The sequence below is a fragment of the Podarcis tiliguerta genome (genome assembly GCF_965153285.1).
Source record: "Podarcis tiliguerta genome assembly, chromosome: 8".
NCBI classification, from domain to species: domain Eukaryota; kingdom Metazoa; phylum Chordata; class Lepidosauria; order Squamata; family Lacertidae; genus Podarcis; species Podarcis tiliguerta.
Genome location: NC_139541.1, coordinates 80,711,239 through 80,735,477, shown reverse-complemented (window position 1 = coordinate 80,735,477; position 24,239 = coordinate 80,711,239). Strand labels below are relative to the sequence as shown.

General features: G+C 48.0%; 2 protein-coding genes across 2 annotated transcripts in view; one reads left to right on the top strand and one right to left on the bottom strand.

Moving 5' to 3' along the window:
* SARS2 (seryl-tRNA synthetase 2, mitochondrial) overlaps positions 1-7,804 on the bottom strand; it is a 33,531-nt gene extending 25,727 nt beyond the window's left edge. Inside the window, exons 1-6 of the mRNA XM_083455506.1 lie at positions 7,518-7,804; positions 6,811-6,906; positions 5,918-5,947; positions 3,505-3,645; positions 1,285-1,339; positions 1,058-1,121 (exon numbers count right to left, since the gene is read on the bottom strand). Coding sequence (XP_083311632.1) covers positions 1,058-1,121; positions 1,285-1,339; positions 3,505-3,645; positions 5,918-5,947; positions 6,811-6,906; positions 7,518-7,787 — 656 coding nt within the window. The 5' untranslated portion in view covers positions 7,788-7,804. The remainder of the gene's footprint in view (positions 1-1,057; positions 1,122-1,284; positions 1,340-3,504; positions 3,646-5,917; positions 5,948-6,810; positions 6,907-7,517) is intronic.
* A 15,567-nt stretch (positions 7,805-23,371) lies between these two features.
* The window catches only part of LOC310684397 (gastric inhibitory polypeptide receptor-like), a 29,878-nt gene continuing 29,010 nt past the window's right edge, over positions 23,372-24,239 (top strand). Inside the window, exon 1 of the mRNA XM_083455505.1 lies at positions 23,372-23,630. The gene's annotated coding sequence lies outside the window, so the exon portion shown is untranslated. The remainder of the gene's footprint in view (positions 23,631-24,239) is intronic.

Sequence of the window (24,239 nt, the reverse complement as noted above, 5' to 3'; positions counted from 1 at the left end):
AATATTAGTGACACTGACTAAGGGAAGAAGGGGGAAACTTAATTTTCCCCAGACTATATTGAAAGTACAGTGGTGCCCCGCAAGACGAATGCCTCACAAGACGGAAAACCCGCTAGACGAAAGGGTTTTCCGTTTTTCGATGCGCTTCGCAGGACGAATTTCCCTATGGGCTTGCTTCGCAAGACGAAAATGTCTTGCGAATTTTGAGATTTTTTTTCCGCTCCCCACCCCCTTTTTCTAAGCCGCTAAACCGCTAATAGCCTTTTAGCAGCTAATCCGCTAATCCCTTAAGCCTTTAATAGCCACTAATAGCTGCTAAACAGCGCTAATCTGCTAAGCCGCTAATAGGGTTGCTTCGCAAGACAAAAAAACCGCTAGACGAAGAGACTCGCAGAACGAATTAATTTCGTCTTGCGAGGCACCACTATACCGTATTTTTCGCTCTATAGGACGCACTTTTTCCCCTCCAAAAATTGAGGGGAAATGTGTGTGCGTCCTATGGAGCAAATGCAGGCTCCTTGGCTTCAGCGATAGCAATGCGAAGCCTCCGAAGCGCAGAGGGAGCGCTCTGACCCCTCTCGCTCTCCAGGCTTCAGGGACAGCCGTGCACAGCCCCTCCGGCAGGGAGAGGCTGCACGTGGCTATGGCTTCTTTAGCCCTGCGCAGCCTCTCCCGGCTGGAGAGGTTGCACGGGGCTAAAGAGAAAGCCAAGATATTGCTGTCTTGGCTTGTGGCATAGCCGCGTGTAACCCCTCGGGAAGGGACGGTTTGTGCACAGCCTGTACGCTGCTCTTTGGGGCTGGGGGGGAAATTAGATTTCGCCCCCTTGATTCCCCCCCCCCTTAAAACTAGGTGCGCCCTATGGTCCGGTGCGCCCTATGGAGTGAAAAATACGGTAAACGGCACTTTCTCATTCTCTACCAGCAAGTGGAGCTGTTGCTTCATTTCACTGTGCTCAGAAAGGGATTCAGGACTGTCTCCTTTTCTTCTAAACAGTCCCTTTTAAGCAGAATGCCATATGTGGGAAGGGACGAGACTGCCAATTTCTCATACACACCTTTGCCTTATGATATCCAGGTCTTCCCCAATTTCCAGGTGCCCTTTCGCCTTGAAGTCAAATGCTGTTTAAAAAAAGAAAAGAAAAACACAGGGGGATATGAAGATTAAACCAAGAATAAGGAAGAATTTAATAGATCCAGGTATTATTTAAAAAGGCAACGCAAGCACAGCCTGGAAAGAAGCAAGTAACGCCCCCTAGTGGTGATAAAAGGAATCCTTTCTCACCTGGCTTTTCACCAATAACCTCCAACACCCGTGCTTGGCTCTCATCTCCAATAGGCTGAGGAAAGGAAGAGATCAGAGGTTAAAGGAGGCATGGAAGCGTCAGAGGTAGTTCAGCTCCCTATTATTTAGTTATTATCCATTGCATTTTCTAGCCCACGTTTTCCTCCAAGGAGCTCAAGGTGGTGCCCAGAGCTCCTCCTTTCCTCCTTGTTTTATTCACACACAACAACTCTGTGAGCTAGGTTAGGCTCCCAAGGTTTTTCCCCTCCCCAGAGAACTTCATGGCCTAGGAAAGGATTTGAACCCTGGTATCCCAGGTCCTGTGGGATGCGGGTGGCACTGTGGGTTAAACCACAGAGCCTAGGGCTTGCCGAACAGAAGCCCGGCGGTTCGAATCCCCGCGACGGGGTGAGCTCCCGTTGCTCGGTCCCTGCTCCTGCCAACCTAGCAGTTCGAAAGCACACCAGTGCAAGTAGATAAATAGGTACCGCTCCGGCGGGAAGGTAAACGGCGTTTCCGTGCGCTGCTCTGGTTCGCCAGAAGCGGCTCAGTCATGCTGGCCACATGACCCGGAAGCTGGACGCCGGCTCCCTCGGCCAATAAAGCGAGATGAGCGCCGCAACCCCAGAGTCGGTCACGACTGGACCTAGTGGTCAGGGGTCCCTTTCCTTTTCCCCTCCCAGGTCCTAGTCTGACTCTAACTGTTACACCACACTAGCTCTGAGGAGCTAACCACCAGGGTCTTTTACATGGAACTGGTTTACTGGTTTCAGGCAAAGGAGCTTGAAGGGGCCATGAGTTGGTTAGAGCCTGGTGCTGATAATGTCAAGGTTGCTGGTTTGATCCCCGTAAGGGACAGATGCATATTCCTGCATGGAAGGGGGGTTGGACTAGATGACCCCCAGGGTCCCTTTCAACTCTAAAATTCTATGCTTCTATGAAGCTTCCATGGGCAGGGGTACGTCAAAAGGCTTGGTGCCCATGCCCCCACATCCCTCTCTTCTTGCACACATATTGCCACGACCAAAGGACTATATACGGGCTCGGTCCAGTATACCTGAAGGAGTGTCTCCACCCCCATCGTTCTGCCCAGACACTGAGATCCAGCTCCGAGGGCCTTCTGGCGGTTCCCTCGCTGCGAAAAGCCAAGTTATAGGGAACCAGGCAGAGGGCCTTCTCGGTGGTGGCACCTACCTTGTGGAAAGCCCTCCCACCAGATGTCAAAGAGAACAACTACCAGACTTTTAGAAGACATCTGAAGGCAGCCCTGTTTAGGGAAGCTTTTAATGTTTGGTGCATTACTGTATTTTAATATTTTGTTGGAAGCCGCCCAGAGTGGCTGGGGAAGCCCATCCACATGGGCAGGGTATAAATAAATTATTATTATTATTTATTTTTATTACAACTACTACTACTAATATTATTCAGTTTACCGTTGTTGGGTGCCACACCACCCGCTCTTCCTTTTATTTATTTTTTATTTTATTTATTGAATTTATATACAGCTCTATACCCATGGGTCTCAGGGCAGTTCGCAGAATAAAATCCAGATATAAAACCACAAAATACATAATAAAAATAAAAACAACAACCCAACAGCAGCCCTCCCCCCCCCAAAAAAAACACATTTAAAAGGGCATAGGATGCAGATCAGATCAACCAAAGGCCTGCATAAAAGGAATGTTTTTGCCTGGCGCCTAAAGGTGTCTAATGAAGGCGCCAGGCGAACTTCCCTGGGGAGAGCATTCTACAGTTGGGGAGCCACTGCAGAGAAGGCCCTGTCCTCATGTTGCCACCCTCCGGAGCTCTCAGCGATGGGGCACACGAAGGAGGAGGAGACACCTGCTCTTCCCCCAGGGAATATCCTCCAGCTGGAGGTCTCAAGCTCCTTCCCAGCACCTCCTCTCGACTGGCACTGGCCAGTCACTCAGCCACAGCTATCAGGTGAAAGGTGACTAGGGAAACTCACGAAGGTGCGAACTGTTCTGTGTGCACCCCCACCCACAAGCAAGGAAAGGAATGGAGGAAAATGTTACTGAATTATCCAAGCATCCCCCTTCTTTTTATCTGCAGAAGAACCCTTGGCCGCATATATCCTTGACCCGGGAAGTCTACTCAGCTGGAGAGCACCGCAGGGCCTTCCTAGCAGTGGCCCCCAGCCATGCTCAATTTGAGTCCCCGGGTGTTCTAGGTTGCTCCTCTCGCGTCACACTCTTTTACCACATCTGGATGGGTCCTGTTGGGCAGCCTGAGGGCGCGCAGGTAGTATTTCTCATCCAGCTCCAGCTCCTCTTGGCGCAAAGCATTGAGACGGAGGCGGAGGTCCCTTCCCTGCTTCCGCAACGCATTGTAGGCAGGGTGCTGAAAGGGAAGGAGAGGAGGAGAAGGATGCCGTCAGAGAAGGGAATAAGAAGCAGGGGTATTTCTTGCTATTTGGATCGCAGGTCCGGTCTTTCAACAGCAATGAGAAAAAGAAGGAAATACATGTTAACAGGGAACTCTGCTGAAATTTGGCATGATTCCTCAAAAGGCTTTGATTTTAGTGATTCTAAAAAGCTTCCAGGCTAACTGGACAGGAAAAGCCCTTTGCCTCATTTCCACGTGGGCAAGGTAAAGGTACCCCTACCCGTGCGGGCCAGTCTTGACAGACTCCAGGGTTGTGCGCTCATCTCACTCTAGAGGCCGGGGGCCAGCGCTGTCCGCAGACACTTCCAGGTCACGTGGCCAGCGTGACGAGGCTGCTCCGGCGAGCCAGCGCAGCACACGGAAACGCCGTTTACCTTCCCGCTATAAAGCGGTACCTATTTATCTACTTGCACTTAAGGGTGCTTTCGAACTGCTAGGTGGGCAGGAGCTGGGACCAAACGACGGGAGCTCACCCCGCTGCGGGGATTCGAACCGCTGACCATGCCATTGGCAAGTCCTAGGCGCTGAGGTTTTACCCACAGCGCCACCCGCGTCCCTTTCCATGTGGGCAAAAGAGGTTCCAAATGCAGTTCCAAATGCAAGTGATAATAATAATAATAAATTTTATTTATACCCCACCCTCCCCAGCCAAGACCGGGCTCAGGGCGGATAACACTAGGGATAAAAACAATTGATTAAAATACAACTTAAAAACAAGACTAAAATACATTAAAATGCAGCCTCATTTCAGTAGAAACTCAAATCAAAAACTTTTTGGGGATGAAAACGTCAAATCTTCACCAAGGCCGACTATCCAGACTGGTCCTTCGTGGACCAGAAAAAAGCCAAGGAAGTCCCCTAAGAGGAGTTCCATCACAGAAGGAGAAAGGAAAAAGGAAAGAGGGAGAGGGGATCAAGTTGATTCCAAGCCAAAGGACAGGCGGAACAACTCTGTCTTACAGGCCCTGTGGAAAGAAATCAGATCCTGCAGGGCCCTGGTCTCATGAGGCAGAGCGTTCCACCAGGCCAGAGCCAGTGTTGAAAAGGCCCTGGCTCTGGTTGAGGCTAATCTGACTTCCTTAGGGCCTGGGACCTCTAGGGTGTTGCTATTTATGGACCGTAATGTCCACCGCAGGGCGGTCCCATAGGTACAAGGATTCTAGGCTGTGAAGTGGTCCCAAACACAGACTTCAAGCCTACGAAAGAGTTCTCAGATTTGGCTAACGTGTCGCAATGGTTCTGCTCCAATTTAGAGTTCAGAAGTTGTACCCGTCTATTTAAGAACGGTGCACACAGTTGCTTTGCTGGTTTGCTTCCTGCTCGTTTGAGATGTGATAAAAAGGTGCTACAAAATGGGGGAAAACAGAGTTTGAAGCCAACACTGGAAGCAAGATTGGGGCTTGCTTAAATTCCATCAAAGCTGTCTGTGCAGGAGTTTTGCCATAGAATCATAGAATCATAGAGTTGGAAGAGACCACAAGGGCCATCGAGTCCAACCCCCTGCCAAGCAGGAAACACCATCAGAGCACTCCTGACATATGGTTGTCAAGCCTCTGCTTAAAGACCTCCAAAGAAGGAGACTCCACCACACTCCTTGGCAGCAAATTCCACTGTCAAACAGCTCTTACTGTCAGGAAGTTCTTCCTAATGTTTAGGTGGAATCTTCTTTCTTGTAGTTTGGATCCATTGCTCCGTGTCCGCTTCTCTGGAGCAGCAGAAAACAACCTTTCTCCCTCCTCTATGTGACATCCTTTTATATATTTGAACATGGCTATCATATCACCCCTTAACCTCCTCTTCTCCAGGCTAAACATGCCCAGCTCCCTTAGCCGTCCCATGCCTTGGGGGTTTATATTATTTACTGGAAAATGGAATTGCTCAACTGGTTTTCAGGGCATACTGTCTCTGGCAGTGGAAACAATGGGTAGGAAACAATAAATGGGTTGGAAGCTTGGTTAGTGTTTACACCAGTGCAGTCATATCTCTTGCATCGTTGTGAGCTCCCCAAAAAAGGAAAGTAAAATTCCCCAATACTAGAAGGAATGTGGCACAGACCTGACAAGATTATACGAGCCAAAAGTTTGGGGAGAGTTGTCAAATCTGTAGGCAAAGAAATCACAGAAGTGATTCTTCTCCCTTTGCCATACCAGAAAGCACTTGCTCTCTGTTTTAAAGCTACAGGTGTTAAATTGTTAAGGTAGCAGGAAAGGATAAAGAACTTTCTTACCGACTGCAAAGTACTTCTGTCTTGGCTTTTCTGAAAAGGGAAGATGAAAGAGTGAGTTAGAATTATTCTCAAGATAGGTAAAGGTAAAGGGACCCCTGACCATTAGGTCCAGTCATGACCGACTCTGGTGTTGCGGCACTCATCTTGCTTTACTGGCCGAGGGAGCTGGCATACAGCTTCCGGGTCATGTGGCCAACATGACTAAGCCACTTCTGGAGAACCAGAGCAGCACACGGAAACGCTGTTTATCTTCCCGCTGGAGCGGTACCTATTTATCTACTTGCACTTTGACGTGCTTTCGAACTGCTAGGTTGGCAGGAGATTCTCAAAATACGTATACACATATATTCTCTCTCTCTCCCCCCCCCCACCCCCCAATTTCTAGCTGTAACACAACAACAAGAAAGGAAACACAAAACCAGAATTTGTGGTAGGCAGCCCTGAGCATCTGGCTTTTCCTTCCTCCTCTTTTATTTATTGAAACATATCTTCTACAGTGGTTCTGAGTTGTTCCATAGGTAAAGGGACCCCTGACCATTAAGTCCAGTCGTGACCTACTCTGGGGTTGTGGCACTCATCTCGCTTTATAGGCCGAGGGAGCCGGCGTACAGCTTCCGGGTCATGTGGCCAGCATGACTAAGCCGCTTCTGGCGAACCAGAGCAGCGCACGGAAATGCCATTTACCTTCCCGCCGGAGTGGTACCTATTTATCTACTTGTACTTTGACGTGCTTTCGAACTGCTAGGTTGGCAGGAGCAGGGACCGAGCAACGGGAGCTCACCCCGTCGCGGGGATCCAAACCGCGACCTTCTGATCAGCAAGTCCTAGGTTCTGTGGTTCAGACCACAGCGAGTCCCACCCGCTCCATAATAGTTGCTATAATGTGGACTCACCACAATAATCCCCACTTCTTCAGCCACCTTCTCTTTCTCAGCTTCAAGTACTGCAATTTCTTCTTGCACCTCGACTAATCTCTGCCAAGTGGCAACCTAGTAGGCATCAGGAAAAAAGAAGAAAAATATGACACAGCCTAACAGCAGTTTAATAAGATTATTCAAAAACAGATCGTATGCACAGAAGAAGGTAGTACTGGAAGTGGAGAGTGAAAAACAATGGAAGGAAAATGTATGGAGCTTCAGTTACGTTAAGCTGCTAATGCAAGAACCTGGAAACAGTTCCCTTGACACCCAGATGCTTGAGAGCCATAGTACTGTTACCCTTTACCCTGGCATGGCTTCACAGCCTTTATTTAGACACTCATGACCAGGCTGTTACTAATCTTGACAGCCAGGTGGAACCTGAAACTTGAATGAATCATTTTTAAAGCTAGGGCAAAGCGGCTTGCATACACAATGTTAGCCACCTAAGAGGGTGGCTATAACAATAATAATAATATTTTTATTTATTTATACCCCGCCCTCCCCGGCCAGAGCCGGGCTCAGGGCAGCTAACATCAATAAAATTTCAGTAATAAACGCTAGTTGGTGAAGGCTGGGTTAAACTCCTGGCGCTTAAAGCACCTTCTGGGCCTAAGCCCTCAGGAGAGCGGGAGCAACAGCTCTTGCGCGCCCAGCCGAGCCCACCCACGGCCCGCGCTTACAATCTCGCGCAGGTCCCGCGGCCCGAGGGGCCCCTTGCGCGTCTCCAGCTCCCGCTCGGCCTCGCCCAGCTGCGCGCTCAGCGCCTCCAAGTTCAGCCGAGGGCGCGCCGTCCAGCCGCCCCGCGCGTGCTCGTACAGCCGGCTTCTCCCAGCAGCTGCTGCCGCCGCCGGGTGGCCGCTCCGCGTCCTGGAGAACAGCAGCGGAAGCCCCCGGCGCATAAACCGCGGGCGCAACCCCAGGCCCCGGCACAGCCTCATGGGCGCCGCCATGATGGTCGGTCATGTGACACGGGGGTCGCCGGCCAATGACAGAGCGCCTCCGTCGCCGGCGGGCCAATCAGAGGCGCAGCTAGGCCCGCCCAAGCTCGATTTGGTTGCCATGGGGAAGGTTAGGTTTCCCCTTTAAGGCAGGATGATAGAATGATAGAATATTAAGAGTTGGAAGGGACCTTGCGGTCATCTAGTCCAACCCCCTGCAATTCAGGAATCTCAGCTAAAGCCTATGTTTATTTTTATGTCATGTTCAAATAAAATTCGGAGACCAAAGTTTCAAACAAAAACAGTACATAGTGGATACTTGTTACATAGAAATTTTCACAAGCAACTTGCAAAATTTAAGCACAAATAAAAACACATCATATATTTTTTAAAAGAAACATTTACGCAGAAACATGCCCAATTTATTTATTTTTTTAAAATACAACTCCGGATAACAAGCAAAAAACCTCAGTATCACAAACATGCAAACAACATCATTCGAATTTGTCAGAAGCCTTTGAAAAAATGTATGTTTTTAATTGGCGCCACAAAATGCAAAATTTATGATACTTTAAATACCTTTGAAATTCAGTAGGAAACCCTGATTCCGTTTTTTATTTATTAAAGGTGTTTGTTTATCATGCAGGCAAAGGTCCAGGGCAGAAATAGAGACGACCCTAGCCAAAAGAGCGAAAAACATAATTCAAATTTTAATAACAAAGAAAACCAGCAAGATCAACACATTCAGATGCCCAATATGCCTCCCAGAAGACTGGGCAAAGAGGTGCGCCTTTATTTCAGAGGGAAGGTTTATTCCAAAGGCAAGGGGCCACCGCAGAAAAGCCCAGCCCCGGCCTACAAATCTCACTAGGAGCAGGGACCTCACTAGATATTAAATCCTGTAGCACAGTGGTGTCCAAACTTTTTTCAAAGAGGGCCAGATTTGATGAAGTGAAGGGCCATGAGGACCAACGAAAGGGCCAACCAAAGAAATAAACTGCCACAGGGGCAGGATTAAACCGACCAGCGGGCCGGATTAGGCTCCCAAAACATACTTTCGACATGCCTGCTGCAGCAGAATCATCTCCTAACCCCTTCCCATCTACACTGCAACCTGTCTGACACAAAACACATAGTATAAAACTTTCCAAGAAGCTGCCTTATACCAGACCAGATTATTTTGCTTTCAGGCTATCTAACCCAGTATTATCTACTTCGACTGGCACCAGCTGTCCAAGATCTTAGGCAAAGAACAGACATTCTCAGTACCTATGTAATTTTTTAAAATGGAGAATGTTATGTACTGAAGTTCCCACCCTGGGCCAGCAGGGGGGATACTGTAGATAGTTTTCACTCAGGTCCACATATGCAAACAAGGGATTTAAAGTGACGTTCAGTTATTGGATAGTTACAGAAAGTGGTTACTGTTGTGTTCTAGTGGAGCTCTATATAAACAGGCTGACTGAACCCTTCAGTTCAGTTCTTTTTTGGCCTGTGAATAAACAAGAGCTGTTTGAAGAATTGCTGTGTCGTCTGATATGTTCACCCACAACTTAACAGAGAATCAACCTGCTGAGGCATTCTGCATTTGATATATGAATGCAAAATTACAAATTAGCTGGACACCCTATGATCACATAGTTCTAGGATATCCTTCTCCACAGAGGTTTTTCTTCTATTCGAAAAGCTCTCTGCTACACCAAGTCCCATGAAAGATAAGGAAGGAGGAGATTGTCCCATCAGCAATAAGCATCACCTGTACAGGTCACCTGGTCACAGCCAGCTCATGCACTATGGTGAAACCGTTTCATACCCTCCAACATTTCTCTGGTGAAAATAGGGATGTCCCACTCCATAATGATAATTTTACTATTTATACCCCACACATCTTACTGGGTTGCCCCAGCCACTCTGGGCAGCTTCCAACATATATAAAAATAATAATAAAGCATTAAACATAAAAACCCTTTCCTATACAAGATTGCCTTCAAATGGCTCGGGGACCAGATAACCCCACACCTTCCAACATTTCTCCAACGAAAATAGGGACATCATAAGGAAAAGAGACAATAGAAGGACAGATCGTGAAGCTGAGGCTCCAATACTTTGGCCACCTCATGAGAAGAGAAGACTCACTGGAAAAGACCCTGATGTTGGGAAAGATGGAGGGCACAAGGAGAAGGGGACGACAGAGGACGAGATGGTTAGACAGTGTTCTTGAAGCTACAAACATGAATCTGACCAAACTGCGGGTGGCAGTGGAAGACAGAAGTGCCTGGTGTGCTCTGGTCCATGGGGTCACGAAGAGTCGGACACGACTGAAAGACTAAACAACAACAAGGAAAAGTGGGACATTTCGGGATCAAATCAGAAACTGGAACAGCCTCTCTAAATCAGGGATGTCCCTGGAAAATAGGGACACTTGGAGGGTCTGCCATTTTAGGCACCTCTGATATTTGTTCAACCGTGACCATGCATTGTGCTGAACCCAGAAGTGACCCAGAAACGTCACAAAAAGGGGTGGAACAGGGCGGGGCAGAATAGGGGGGTTTGCTGGATTTTTCAATGCCTTGTTAGCATCCATCTGTTTTGGGAGACAATGGAGGAATGCGCCTTTGGACGTGGAGTCAAACTGTTGGAAGGTTACAGTGCCAACTGTGGCTGCAGAGACCGATATGGGAGAGACGTGTTTTGTTGCAGCTGGGGCAGATGGAGGTGTCCGGTTGTGCTGCTGGAGATGCACCATGGCGTTTCTTCTCTCCCAGCGGTCATTCCTCCTCTGGTCACTGCTATGGATACACAACCTGACTGTCTCCAGGCCTTTGGTCATCTGCAAGGGATTCTCTCTAGGCAGGGTTGATGTTGCCAGCCTTCAGGGAGAAGAGTTAAGAGCCTCGGACACAAGAGCACCAGGTTGATGAACTATATCGAACTGATAGAAAAGACTGACAAAATCCGACACCAGGGAGAAGAGACGGTGGAAGAAGATTGGAAAATTTTAAAACATTATTTAGTATAATATTGTATAATTAAGGAATGATGGGAGATGGTGGAATGAATTTATATGACTTTAGTTGAAATATGATAAGGATTTGAGATTTTAGGATTTAAGGGTTTAAGATTTAAGGTTTTTTTTCTTACTAGATTGAAGTATAGATAAATTTTAAGATTTTGATGGGAAGATAAGGTTAAAATAGATTAAGATAATTAAAAGATAGTAAGCAGTGAAAGATGGAAAGGATTTGCTGACCTAATTATTAACTGGAATACAAAAAGGGGAGGTGGGTGGAGGTCGAGGAAATAAGTCATCGAAGGATAGAGATGTGAAAAAAAGATGTGTTTTTAAATGTTTGTGTTTTTTCCTTGGTTGGGTGGAGGTATTGTTTTCTTTTTTGGCTTTTTGATGTATTTTTAAATTTTTTAACTTTATTATTTTATATATATATATATATATATATATTGTGTTTTTCTTTTTTTATTCTATCTTTGTAACTATAAAACATTTAATAAATATCATTTAAAAAAAAATGATGTTGCCAGCCTTCATGTGACATAATGCATCTATGTATATGGGTGCCTGCTGAGAAGATCCGTAAAAAGCAACAGCGTTAAAAGGAATTGTGAAAATAAGAAATATGTAGGGGGTGAAATATACCGTATTTTTCGCCCTATAGGACGCACTTTTTCCCCTCCAAAAATGAAGGGGAAATCTGGGTGCGTCCTATGGGGCGAATGCAGGCTTCGCGGACCTCTCCAAAAACAGCAGGAGCGCTCCCGCTGCTGGCGGAGAGGTGCCTGCATGCTGAAGCCTGCGCGCGCTGAGCTCAGCGCGTCCAGGCTTCGCGGACCTCTCCGCTAGCAGCGGGAGCCAGCACTGGGCTCCCACGGCTTGCAGAGAGCTGCCTGTTTGGGGGCTGGGGTCGGGGGAAGCTTGGGCTTCCCCAACCCCGCGCCTGGGGGGGAAATAATTTTTTTCCTTTATTTCCCCCCCAAAAAACTAGGTGCGCCTTATGGGACGGTGCGTCCTATAGGGCGAAAAATACGGTACTCAGCGTCGAGAGTGGATTTCATGCTCTTTATTCAGCTCATAGTAGCAAGGAATGAAAGTTCCCCCAAAATGTCTGCTTTATATACATTATTTACACAATGTGCCCCACGTGATTGGCTAATTCCGGGATTCTCCTGTAGGCCAATCAGGTTGCAGATTCACTTCCACCTGGAGCTGGATTGGGTGGCTCCTGCGGACCAATCATACTGCTGCATTGTTCTAGGACCAATCAGACTGCTGCATCCTGGATCCTATTGTTCTAGGACCAATCAGACTGCTGCATTCTGGATCCTATTGTTCTAGGACCAATCAGACAGCTGCATTCTGGGTCCTATTGTTCTAGGTCCAATCAGACTGCTGCATTTTGGATCCTATTCAACTCAGTACATAACGGGGGGGGGGTGTCACCAAATTTTGTCCTCCCTCAGGGTGCTGTATTATTGCAGTCCGCCCCTGTTTGAAGGTAAATGAAGTGTTTAGTACATAAGCACTTCAGAAAATGCTGGCTGCTGAATCAGATCAAAGGCCGTCCTAAATCCAGTATGTTGTTTCCACATCAGCCAACCAGATGCCTCTGGGAAGTCGACAAGCAGAGCATGGAGGCAATTGCCCTGTCCTGTTTTGTGTTCCCTAGCAATTACTATTCACAGAAATATCGCCTCTGACGCTGGACGCAATGTATCCATAGGTAATGGCTTTCCAGTTAATATTAAACAGCTTGGAACAGAGACTGCTTCCTGGAATTACAGCGCTGAAGTGGCTTCTCAAGCGTTTAGTAAAGGTAAAGGTACCCCTGCCCGTACGGGCCAGTCTTGACAGACTCTAGGGTTGTGTGCCCATCTCACTCAAAGAGGCCAAGGGCCAGCGCTGTCCGAAGACACTTCCGGGTCACGTGGCCAGCGTGACATCGCTGCTCTGGCGAGCCAGAGCCGCACACGGAAACGCCGTTTACCTTCCCGCTAGTAAGCGGTCCCTATTTATCTACTTGCACCCAGGGGTGCTTTCGAACTGCTAGGTTGGCAGGCGCTGGGACCGAACAGCGGGAGCGCACCCCGCCGCGGGGATTCGAACCACCGACTTTTCGATCGGCATGTCCTAGGCACTGAGGCTTTAACCCACAGCGCCATCCGCGTCCCCAAGCGTTTAGTAGTGGAAAATAAACTTAGAAATCAAATAAATACCGTATTTTTTGCTCTATAAGACTCACTTTTCCCCTCCTAAAAAGTAAGGGGAAATGTGTGTGTGTCTTATGGGGCGAATGCAGGCTGCGCAGCTATCCCAGAAGCCAGAACAGCAAGAGAGATCGCTGCTTTCACTGTGCAGCGATCCCTCTTGCTGTTCTGGCTTCTGAGATTCAGAATATATTTTTTTCTAGTTTTCGTCCTCCAAAAACTAGGTGCGTCTTGTGGTCTGGTGCGTCTTATAGAGCGAAAAATATGGTGCATACAGAGAAATAAAAAAACCAGTGGGTTAAAATTACAGTATTTGCAAACATGCCTTTCCAATACCTAGTTCTTTTAAAAAAAATATATTACCCCCATCGTTGGGCCTCTCTAACTTCTGGCGAACTTTTGTTTTTCTTCCTCAATGACAAGGATTGATATGTTCAGACAGGGGAAAGCAAAGAATGTAAACTATACTCCAGTGAGTATTTTATTTTACTTCTTCGTACTAAACACAAGCAGCCAATCCCAAAAGTCACAGAATGTGACCCCCGTTGAACTACAAATAAAGCGATGTCCTAGGCACTTCAAATCTGGATAGATGCAAATATACAGTGAACATTGGCGACTGGTGGGTGAGAGGGCTAGAAATGTGGCGGCTCTCTTATCTTGGAATAATTCCTTAAGAGTTTCCCAGAACAATGTACAATGTTGGGTTTCCACTTAGTGGCTACCTGAAAGGAAGGTGTGGTAAATTTAGATCATATCATTTACTGGAATGGCTTCGGCCGGTGTGCAGACTTCCAAGTCACACAGAACTCCTCACTGAGCATAACAGAAATACAGTGGTACCTCGGGTCAAGTACTTAATTCATTCCGGAGGTCCGTACTTAACCTGAAACTGTTCTTAACCTGAAGCACCACTTTAGCTAATGGGGCCTCCTGCTGCCGCCGCGCTGCCGGAGCACAATTTCTGTTCTCATCCTGAAGCAAAGTTCTTAACCTGAAGCACTATTTCTAGGTTAGCGGAGTCTGTAACCTGAAGCGTATGTAACCTGAAGCGTCTGTAACCCAAGGTACCACTGTATGGCACATTCTCAGGAATATAGTTGGGAATGTCTCTTGAGGCTGCCTGTGACCACTGACATTTAGGGTTCACCCACACTGTCATTTAACATGAATTGTAAGCTTCCTATAACTCAATTAATTAATTTTCCCTTGTCCATAGGGCATCTTCCTTTAAATCCCTGTCTCCCCGTAGGGGCACTCTTTAATGGAGAGGGTATGAGAAAATATGGATCAAAGGAGGAGAAAATGTGGGAAGGCAGGGATTTGGATAACAGATTAATGGAAGAACAGAAAGCTGTTTTGGGGGGACAGGGGATGGGCTGGTGTGGAGGACTCCCTGGTCCTGAATGGGGTAACTGTGCCCCTGAAGGACCAGGTGCGCAGCCTGGGAGTCATTTTGGACTCACAGCTGTCCATGGAGGCGCAGGTTAATACTATGTCCAGGGCAGCTGTTTGCCAGCTCCATCTGGTACGCAGGCTGAGACCCTACCTGCCCACAGACTGTCTCGCCAGAGTGGTGCATGCTCAAGTTATCTCTTGCTTGGACTATTGCAATGCGCTCTACGTGGGGCTACCTATGAAGGTGACCCAGAAACTGCAATTAATCCAGAATGCGACAGCTAGACTGGTGTCTGGGAGCAGCCGCCGAGACCATATAACACCGGTCGCATTGGCTCCCAGTATGTTTCCGAGCACAATTCAAAGTGTTGGTGCTGACCTTTAAAGCCCTAAACGGTCTCGGTCCAGTATACCTGAAGGAGCGTCTCCACCCCCATCGTTCAGCCTGGACACTGAACTCCAGCTCCGAGGGCCTTCTGGCGGTTCCTTCACTGCGAGAAGTGAGTTTGCAGGGAACCAGCAGAGGGCCTTCTTGGTGGTGGCGCCCGCCCTGTGGAATGCCCTCCCATCAGATGTCAAAGAAATAAACAACTATCTGACGTTTAGAAGATATCTGAAGGCAGCCCTGTTTAGGGAAGTTTTTAATGGCTGATGTTTTAATATATTTTTAATTTTTTGTTGGAAGCCACCTGGAGTGGCTGGGGAAACCCAGCCAGATGGGCAGGGTATAAGTAATAAATTATTATTATTATTATTATTATTATTACAGTGGTACCCCGCAAGACGAATGCCTCACAAGACGGAAAACCCGCTAGATGAAAGGGTTTTCCATTTTTCGATGCACTTCGCAGGACGAATTTCCCTATGGGCCTGCTTCGCAAGATGAAAATGTCTTGCGAGTCTTGAGATTTTTTTCCACTCCCCACCCCCTTTTTCTAAGCCGCTAAACCTCTAATAGCCTTTTAGCAGCTAATCCGCTAATCCCTTTAATAAGCCTTTAATAGCCGCTAATAGCCGCTAAACCACTAATAGCGCTAAGCCGCTAAGCCGCTAATAGGGTTGCTTCGCAAGACCAAAAAACCGCTAGACGAAGAGACTCGCAGAACGAATTAATTTCGTCTTGCGAGGCACCACTGTAGTATTATTATTATTCCTATCCGTGTTAAACTACAATGTAGATGAACCTGTACAGCTACTCTGTATGATAGGTAAAGGTAAAGGGACCCCTGACCATTAGGTCCAGTCGTGGCCAACTCTGGGGTTGTGGCACTCATCTCACTTTATTGGCCGAGGGAGCCGGCGTACAGCTTCCGGGTCATGTGGCTGGCATGACTAAGCCGCTTCTGGCGAACCAGAGCAGCGCACGGAAACACCGTTTACCTTCCCGCTGGAGCGGTACCTATTTATCTACTTGTACTTTGAAGTGCTTTCGAACTGCTAGGTTGGCAGGAGCAGGGACCGAGCAACAGGAGCTCACCCCGTCACGGGGATTCGAACTGCCAACCTTCTGATCGGCAAGTCCTAGGCTCTGTGGTTCAGACCACAGCGCCACCCGCGTCCCTTTTAGTTGCTCCATAATAATGTGGACTCACCACAATATTCCCCACTTCTTCAGCCACCTTCTCTTTCTCAGCTTCAAGTACTGCAATTTCTTCTTGCACCTCGACTAATCTCTGCCAAGTGGCAACCTAGTAGGCATCAGGAAAAAAGAAGAAAAATATGATACGGCCTAACAGCAGTTTAATAAGATTATTCAAAAACAGATCGTATGCACAGAAGAAGGTAGTACTGGAAGTGGAGAGTGAAAAACAATGGAAGGAAAATGTATGGAGCTTCAGTTACTTGCTTTCGAACTGCTAGGTGGGCAGGAGCAGGGACCGAGCAACGGGAGCTCACCCCGTCGCGGGGATTCGAACTGCTGACCTTCGGATCAGCAAGTCCTAGGCTCTGTGGTTTAACCCATAGCGCCACCCGCGTCCCTTACAATGTAGACGAGCCTGTACAGCAACTCTGTATGATAGGTCATTATTATTTTCTCACAAGGGAGAATGAGAAAGAAACTTATCCAGTGCCCGCAAAACTATCCACCAGAGGTCCTGACCACCTTCCGCACACATTCCCTTGCCATTTTTCTTGTTACTGTTATTATCCACCTGAGGGGTTTACCCGTTTCTCGGAAAGTAATTGCTGAGGGCTCAGTTCTGCATAGAAGTGAATTATTTCCACCTGGAACCTCAAACTTAATTGCCAAATGTTTAAGGGAGCGAGTTTGGTGGTTGTCTGGTAGGAATGATTTCATTTAAGCCCAAAGTGCTGACGTCATTCGACACAGGGGAGAAAAATTGTTCCACTTATACATTATCGTGTGAGCTTGGATTACGGTTCCGTGGGACTTTGCCCGAAGATGGTTTTCCAATCTGATTTGATGGTTTTCCGATCCGATTTGAAACATGCAAGCCTAGGAACAAACATCACGCTAAAACAAAGTAGTGTTTAATTTTGGTTTTTCTCCCTGATGAGGAAATTGCCTTGAGTGTTTCTAACCCAGTTTTGTCTCCTGGGACCATTTCGGTTACTCCACAACACTCCTGACATTTCCAAACCCAAGTCCGTAAATAGATGTGAAAGCATCTGCAATTTTGTCATTTTCTGTAAAAACCAGCCATTTTATTAATGTGTTTACGACTTGTGCTTCACGTCGTTTACTCCCTCAAGAGTGTTCCCTGACTCTGCAGTTCTGCCGCCCGTCTGTAGGCTTTCCGTTCTTCTCCTTTGAGTTCCTTCTCAAACTTTCCTCAAAACGTGACGCTCATTTTCTGACTAGTATGCCACGGAGGTGGGAAACATTCATAGGCTGAATACATTGGAAGATGATTAAGAAACTTGTTCCGATCGCCGCAAAGAATCCTCGGAAGATCTTTTATTCCGGGGTGGGCGAAGCTACCCCAAAAGAAGCACAACGTGTCCCCCCCCCCCAACACCCTACACATCCCATTGACATAGTAGAGCAGGCACCCCCAACCTTCAGCCCTCCAGATGTTTTCGACTACAACTCCCATCATCCCTGACCACTGGTCCTGTTAGCTAGGGATCATGGGAATTGTAGTCCCAAAACATCTGGAGGGCCGAGGTTGCCTATGCCGGCTATAGAGCAACATCTGTGATCCCTGGGAGCTCTCCAGGGTCCTGCAGGTTCTGCTATCTGACACAGGCTGCTCAATACCCTGCGATCTGCTGCTTGCTTGTTCATGAACCGTTACTCTGACTTTGTAGGCTTGATCCATCCTGGTATAAGGCACACTGCTACTCTAGCCCCAGTGCAGAGCCCACCATTTTTACTTTAGAGTAAAGCTCTCTGGATGGTGACTCCACCCTTCTCAGGGCTTTTCTGTTTCTTGCATCCAACTGCAGCCTAGATCTCACTGACAAGAACTGGCTCTGGCTCTGTGGGCCTTGGTTTTTATCTCTCGGCAGCACTGCTGAATCTTCGCTGGCAGATAGCAACATTGCCGGCCCTAGAGACCCAAAGCGAGAGAGGGAGGTTTCTCCATTCAGTAAACCCTTTGAAGGACCAACTCCTTTTCATCGTTGGTTGCCAGGTATTAATCCGCAGCAGTTCCTAGACAGATAAAGGGCCCGGAAAGTGCCTTTCAGACAGCCCTGAGAGTCAGTGTGGTGTAGTGGTTAAGAGCGGTAGTCTCGTAATCTGGGGAACCGGGTTCGCTTCCCCGCTCCTCCACATGCAGCTGCTGGGTGACCTTGGGCCAGTCACACTTCTCTGAACTCTCTCAGCCCCACTCACCTCACAGAGTGTTTGTTGTGGGGGAGGAAGGGAAAGGAGAATGTTAGCCGCTTTGAGACCCCTTAAAGGGAGTGAAAGGCGGGATATCAAATCCAAACTCTTCTTCTTCTTCTTCTTCCCTCTGGCAGCTAGGGATCATGGGAGTTGTAGGCGAAAACACAGGGCCGTCTTAGCCATAGAGGTTAGTGGCGCAGGGTGCCAGGGCACCAAATTCTGGAGGGCGCCAGGGAAAAGGCAGAAGCTGGACGCGGCACCTCCTGACATCAGCTTGCCGCCCTTGCCCGCCTCCACCATGCTGAATCAGCGCCGTGCCCGGAGCCTCCACTTGCCATGGCCACCATGGCACGAAGCAGCCAGCTGAGCTGGGAGCCGCCATGTCCAGCCTCACCTCTTCCCCACCAGATCAGCTGCTATCCAGCTGCTGCCCGCCTCCTCCAGCCCTGGCAGCGCCATCTTCCCTAAAAAAGGTTGGCAACTCTGGGAAAGGGGGGGGGGCACCACACTGGAGGGATCTTTGCACCAGGGCGCAGGATATGCTTAAGATGGACATGCCAAAACACAGATAACGTCAATATGCTAAGTCCTGGAGACAAAAAGACCTTTAATTTTGATGTTGAACAACTACACTGGGCAGAATACAGTGGTACCTCAGGCTACATACGCTTCAGGTTACATACGCTTCACGTTACAGACTCCGCTAACCCAGAAATATTACCTCGGGTTAAGAACTTTGCTTCAGGATGAGAACAGAAATCGTGCTCCAGTGGCACGGCGGCAGCCGGAGGCCCCATTAGCTAAAGTGGGGCTTCAGGTTAAGAACAGTTTCAGGTTAAGAACAGACCTCTGGAACGAATTAAGTACTTAACACGAGGTACCACTGTATATGGGAAATAGAAGGGGAAGAAATGGAGGCATTGAGAGATTTTACTTTCTTGGGCTCCATGATCACTGCAGATAGTGACAGCAGTCACAAAATTAAAAGACGCCTGCTTCTTGGGAGAAAAGCAAGGACAAACCTAGACAGCATCTTAAAAAGCAGACACATCACCTTGCCAACAAAGGTCCGTATAGGTAAAGCTATGGTTTTCCCAGTAGTGATGTATGGAAGTGAGAGCTGGACCATCAAGAAGGCTGATCGCTGAAGAATGGATGCTTTTGAATTATGATGCTGGAGGAAACTCTTGAGAGTCCCATGGACTGCAAGAAGATCAAACCTCTCCATTCTGAAGGAAATCAGCCCTGTAAAAGACCCTGATGTTGGGAAAGATGGAGGGCACAAGGAGAAGGGGACGGCATAGGATGAGATGGTTGGACAGTGTTCTCGAAGCTACCAGCAAGAGCTTGACCAAACTGGGGGAGGCAGTGGAAGACAGGAGTGCCTGGCGTGCTCTGGTCCAGGGGGTCACGAAGAGTCGGACACGACCAAACGACTAAACAACAACAACAACTGCATGGGAGCGAAGAAACATGTATTAAACAAGGAGATGTCTGGTCTTCCAGCAGCTCAGAAACACTTGAATAAGCTAAGGAACATTCGTTGTAGCTTCACTACAGTGCTTGCGATCCACATCTGGCGTATTTTCATTGCAAGATCACAAATGGCAAGAAACATCTGGTATTTTGTTGTTAGCCTCTGTTACAAGTTTCTCTCTTACTTCAGGGCATCCTGTGCTATGAGATATTAAAGATGGCAATTCTAGAATTAGGACATCTATGCAAATGGTGGTCTAATGGCATGAAGCCCTAAAATGTACCTACTCATCTTGTCTTTTGTAAAAACATGAAATATTAGATCTGGATTGTGAAATACAGTACAGTACACGCGATGCTTAATTGTGTATTTCTGAAAACATCTGGAGGGCCACAGGTTGGGGATGCCTGTAGTAGAGAATAGCAAATTCGTTATGGTTTAAACTGTTATGAACTAGAGCTCCATGCCAACAGATGTGTGGATTGCTACCCTCAGCAAGTGTAATACGGTATACAAGTTGTGGGTATGAAAAAAGGGAAAAAAACAACTTCTAAACAGTGGGTCCAAATTACTGATCTGTGTGACTGTTCAGCTTAATTAATACAATAAAAGCACAGTAAATATTAACAAGGAATTGGTGAAAGCCTAATCATCCTAACTTTGCTACGTTAATTGACACTAGTAGTGGAAAAGGAAACCATCGTCTAGGTTCAAGCCTGAGCAAATAGAATCAAACTTCCTGACAGTGGCGTAGCGTGGGTTGTCAGCACCCGGGGCAAGGCAAGTAATTTGCGCCCCCCGCTGCACAGTCCCTCCCCCAGATAGTCCCTCGCTCTCTCTCCGCACTGCACCGCACGCCTGGCACCCTCCCCTCCACAGTGGGCGGCGACCCGGCGGCTCGGATTCGCACAGCCAGCACTGCAGTGAGAGAGAGTGAGTGAGCCAGGTAGGGGCAGAGAGCTGCGAGTGCGAGCGCGCCCCCCCCAGATGTTGCGCCCGTTGCGGCCGGGCCCCCCCCCTGCACCCCCCACGCTATGCCACTGCTTCCTGATAAGGTGTCACAAGAGTCTTTCAACGAACGGGCAACACAGCTGGCTCCTCTGGATGTTATTGCCAGAAAGTCCTGGCCATCCCTGATGAAAAACAGACACAGTCTGAGTATATGGGCGGTGTTAGGATTTAATGCAAGATTGGTTTTTCGTTTGCCACCGCTGCAGTTGAGCAGCAGGAGTAGCCTAGTTACTAGGTAAGGGATGAGTTCTGATTTAAAAGTTAAATTATTATTATCTTTAAGTTGCCCAGATATAATATCATGCCCGGTGCTTAATTTGAACCCCTTAGCCAACCCCTTAAAGGTAAAGGGACCCCTGACCATTAGGTCCAGTCGTTACCGACTCTGGGGTTGCGGCGCTCATCTCGCTTTATTGGCCGAGGGAGCCGGCGTTTGTCCGCAGACAGCTTCCAGGTCATGTGGCCAGCATGACTAAGCTGCTTCTGGCGAACCAGAGCAGCGCATGGAAACGCCGTTTACCTTCCCTATTTATCTACTTGCACTTTGATGTGCTTTTGAACTGCTAGGTGGGCAGGAGCTGGGACCGAACAACGGGCGCTCACCCCGTCGCGGGGATTCGAACCGCCAACCTTCTGATCGGCAAGTCCTAGGCTCTGTGGTTTAACCCACAGCGCCACCGGCATCCCTTATAGCCAACCCCTTAGCCAACTTCGAAAGCTAAGGCTTAGCTCCTGGATAGCTTTGCCAAAAAATTTAAACCATACTCTAATTTAAACATAGCCAGATCTTACTTACCCGAATTTTGCCAGTATCGCCCAGCCTCCTAGGCTGCCATCCATGCTAATGATCCTAATTTTGAGAGCACTCTGTCTGCCTAATTAAAAGGTGCTGTCCTTTCATGGTCATTATGGCTGGGCATCCCTTTAATGCCCCAGTACAGTTATACACAATCAGACAACACTCATCAGTGGGCAGCTGTTGAGGGGGGGAAACTTCTTTTTTAATTGCTGGTTTTGAATCTCTTCTGATGTGTTCTAATTACTGCTTTTAACTTGTTTGTTTTTATCGCTCTGTATTTTATAATGATGTTTTTTAAATATTGTAAGCCACCTTGCATCCCAGCTTTGGAGGAAGGTAGAAGATAAGACTCTTGAGAGTCCCATGGACTGCAAGAAGATCAAACCTATCCATTCTGAAGGAAATCAGCCCTGAGTGCTCACTGGAAGGACAGATCGTGAAGCTGAGGCTCCAATACTTTGGCCACCTCATGAGAAGAGAAGACTCACTGGAAAAGACCCTGATGTTGGGAAAGATGGAGGGCACAAGGAGAAGGGGACGACAGAGGACGAGATGGTTAGACAGTGTTCTCGAAGCTACCAACATGAGTCTGACCAAACTGCGGGAGGCAGTGGAAGACAGGAGTGCCTGGCGTGCTCTGGTCCATGGGGTCACAAAGAGTCGGACACGACTGAACGACTAAACAACAACAAGAAGATAAGTGCATTAAATCGGTGTTACTTGCAATAATCACACAACCCTTTTGATAATCTTACAGATGTACGTTTTCTAAGACAAAGATAATATGGCGAGTGGCTTTAATAAAACTGTTTTCTCTTTGAATTGTTGTCTGCAGGGGGGGAAAAAAGGGAAAAAAATCCAAAATTCTGCCATTGTATCATTTACCCAGGGGTCAGCAAACTTTTTCAGCAGGGGGCCAGTCCACTGTCCCTCACACCTTGTGGGGGGCCGGACAATATTTTGAAAAATGATAATAAATGAATGAATTCCTATGCCCCACAAATAACCCAGAGATGCATTTTAAATAAAAGGACACATTCCACTCGTGTGAAAACACGCTGATTCCCGGACCATCCGCGAGCCCGATTGAGAAGGCGATTGGGCTGGATCCGGCCCCCAGGCCTTCGTTTGCCTACCCATGATTTACGTATTTTTGCACCATAACACTCACTTTTTTCCTCCTAGAAAGTAAGGGGAAATGTCTGTGCGTGTTATGGAGCGAATGCCTGCGGGTGGCGGGGGGATCTGCTGCAGTCGTGAGCAGAGGATCCATGGTTCCCCTTCCTTCCCTCCTCCGTGGTTACAAAGCATGGATCCACATGGATCCTCAGGATTTTTGCATTGGGCTACTCCAAACTCACTGTCAGATCACATGTCTGTGGCCACAGCATGAACCACAAAAATAATATATCCACTATTTCGTTTAGAATTTTTTTTTTCTTGTTTTCCTCCTCTGAAAACTATGTGCGTGTTATGGTCTGGTGCGTGTTATAGAGCGAAAAACACGGTAAATCGTTTTCACACACCGCTTTTGGGGAAACACTGCAAAAAATAAAAATAAAAAACGGCAATGTTATTTCCATAGGACTTTGAAGAGCGTCCAGTGTTTTGTCACCATTTCCCCTGCTTTCTTTCTTTCTTTTTTATTTTCTCCCCCTGCCCTTTGCAAAGCAAACATCCCCAGCCTGCATCTCCAGCAATGGTAAACACAACAGAGCAATAAGGTTCTCCCTAGACGCCACCCATTCTGCCCCCCTCCGCTGCTGCTGCCTCAAAGTTGCTGGAGGAGGCCTGGATTGCGTGTGCATCTCTGGATGAGGCCCCCACTCCTCAATCCAACGCGGCTGTGGGAACAGCTTCCAAGGGGCGCAGGGCACAGTCAAGCCCTGGGGAGGGCATGGAGCACATCCCACGGTCCCCAGAGAGGAAGAGAAGTCGAGAGGAGCAGCCCACCTTTCAGCAATGATCCTTCTTCGCCCCCATGCCTTTCCTCCCAGCAGCTGTCTCCTCTCTCTCCCCGCTCTTGAATCACCCACTCCTCCTGCCTTGAGAAGGTGCCTTTTAACTCCGGAGCATCAGCAGAGAGGACTGCCAGATGCGCTGGGCTGCGGCTGGATGGCAGAGGAGCCAGGAAGCAATCGCTCACCTTAACAGGTAAGCCTGCCTGCTTTTCATCCTGGTAAACAGAGAGGCGGTTTGGTTTTTCTGGGGTTCTCCTTCCAGCAACAGGGTCCCTGGACTCTGTCCCTTCTGCTTTCTCGTTTGCTCATCTGGGATACTTTAATTTAGAGAGGAAGCGAGCAAGAAGCGTCAAGATGAGATGCTTGGCATTGAGGAAGCGGACAGAGGAACAGGTTTGTCCCCTTCTCTCCTAATACCACTGGAATGCGTGGAAATCTAAGGAGGCTGAATGTTGGAAGGTTTGGGACTGTTGCAGGAATTTATGTATGGGTTGGGGGGTTTGCCCCTCCAGCAGATATCATGCAGATGCAGCCCACTACCAAAACCAGCACAATCGCTTTTGTGAGTTTTGTGATTTGTCCCCTCAAAACACTTCATCGCAGTTTCTTCCTATCTATTCAAAGGGCCTTTGCTGCACGATACCAAATGTAAGAATTCACTAATCAATGTATCTATGTACTGGCTCACTGGGAAAACTTCAGAAAATCATATAGACGTGAGCTCAGCTGCTCAGCAGCCCCTCTGCCTGAGTGATAATCCCTGGCATCCTGATACCTGAGTGCCAGACAGGTAGCCAGTCCA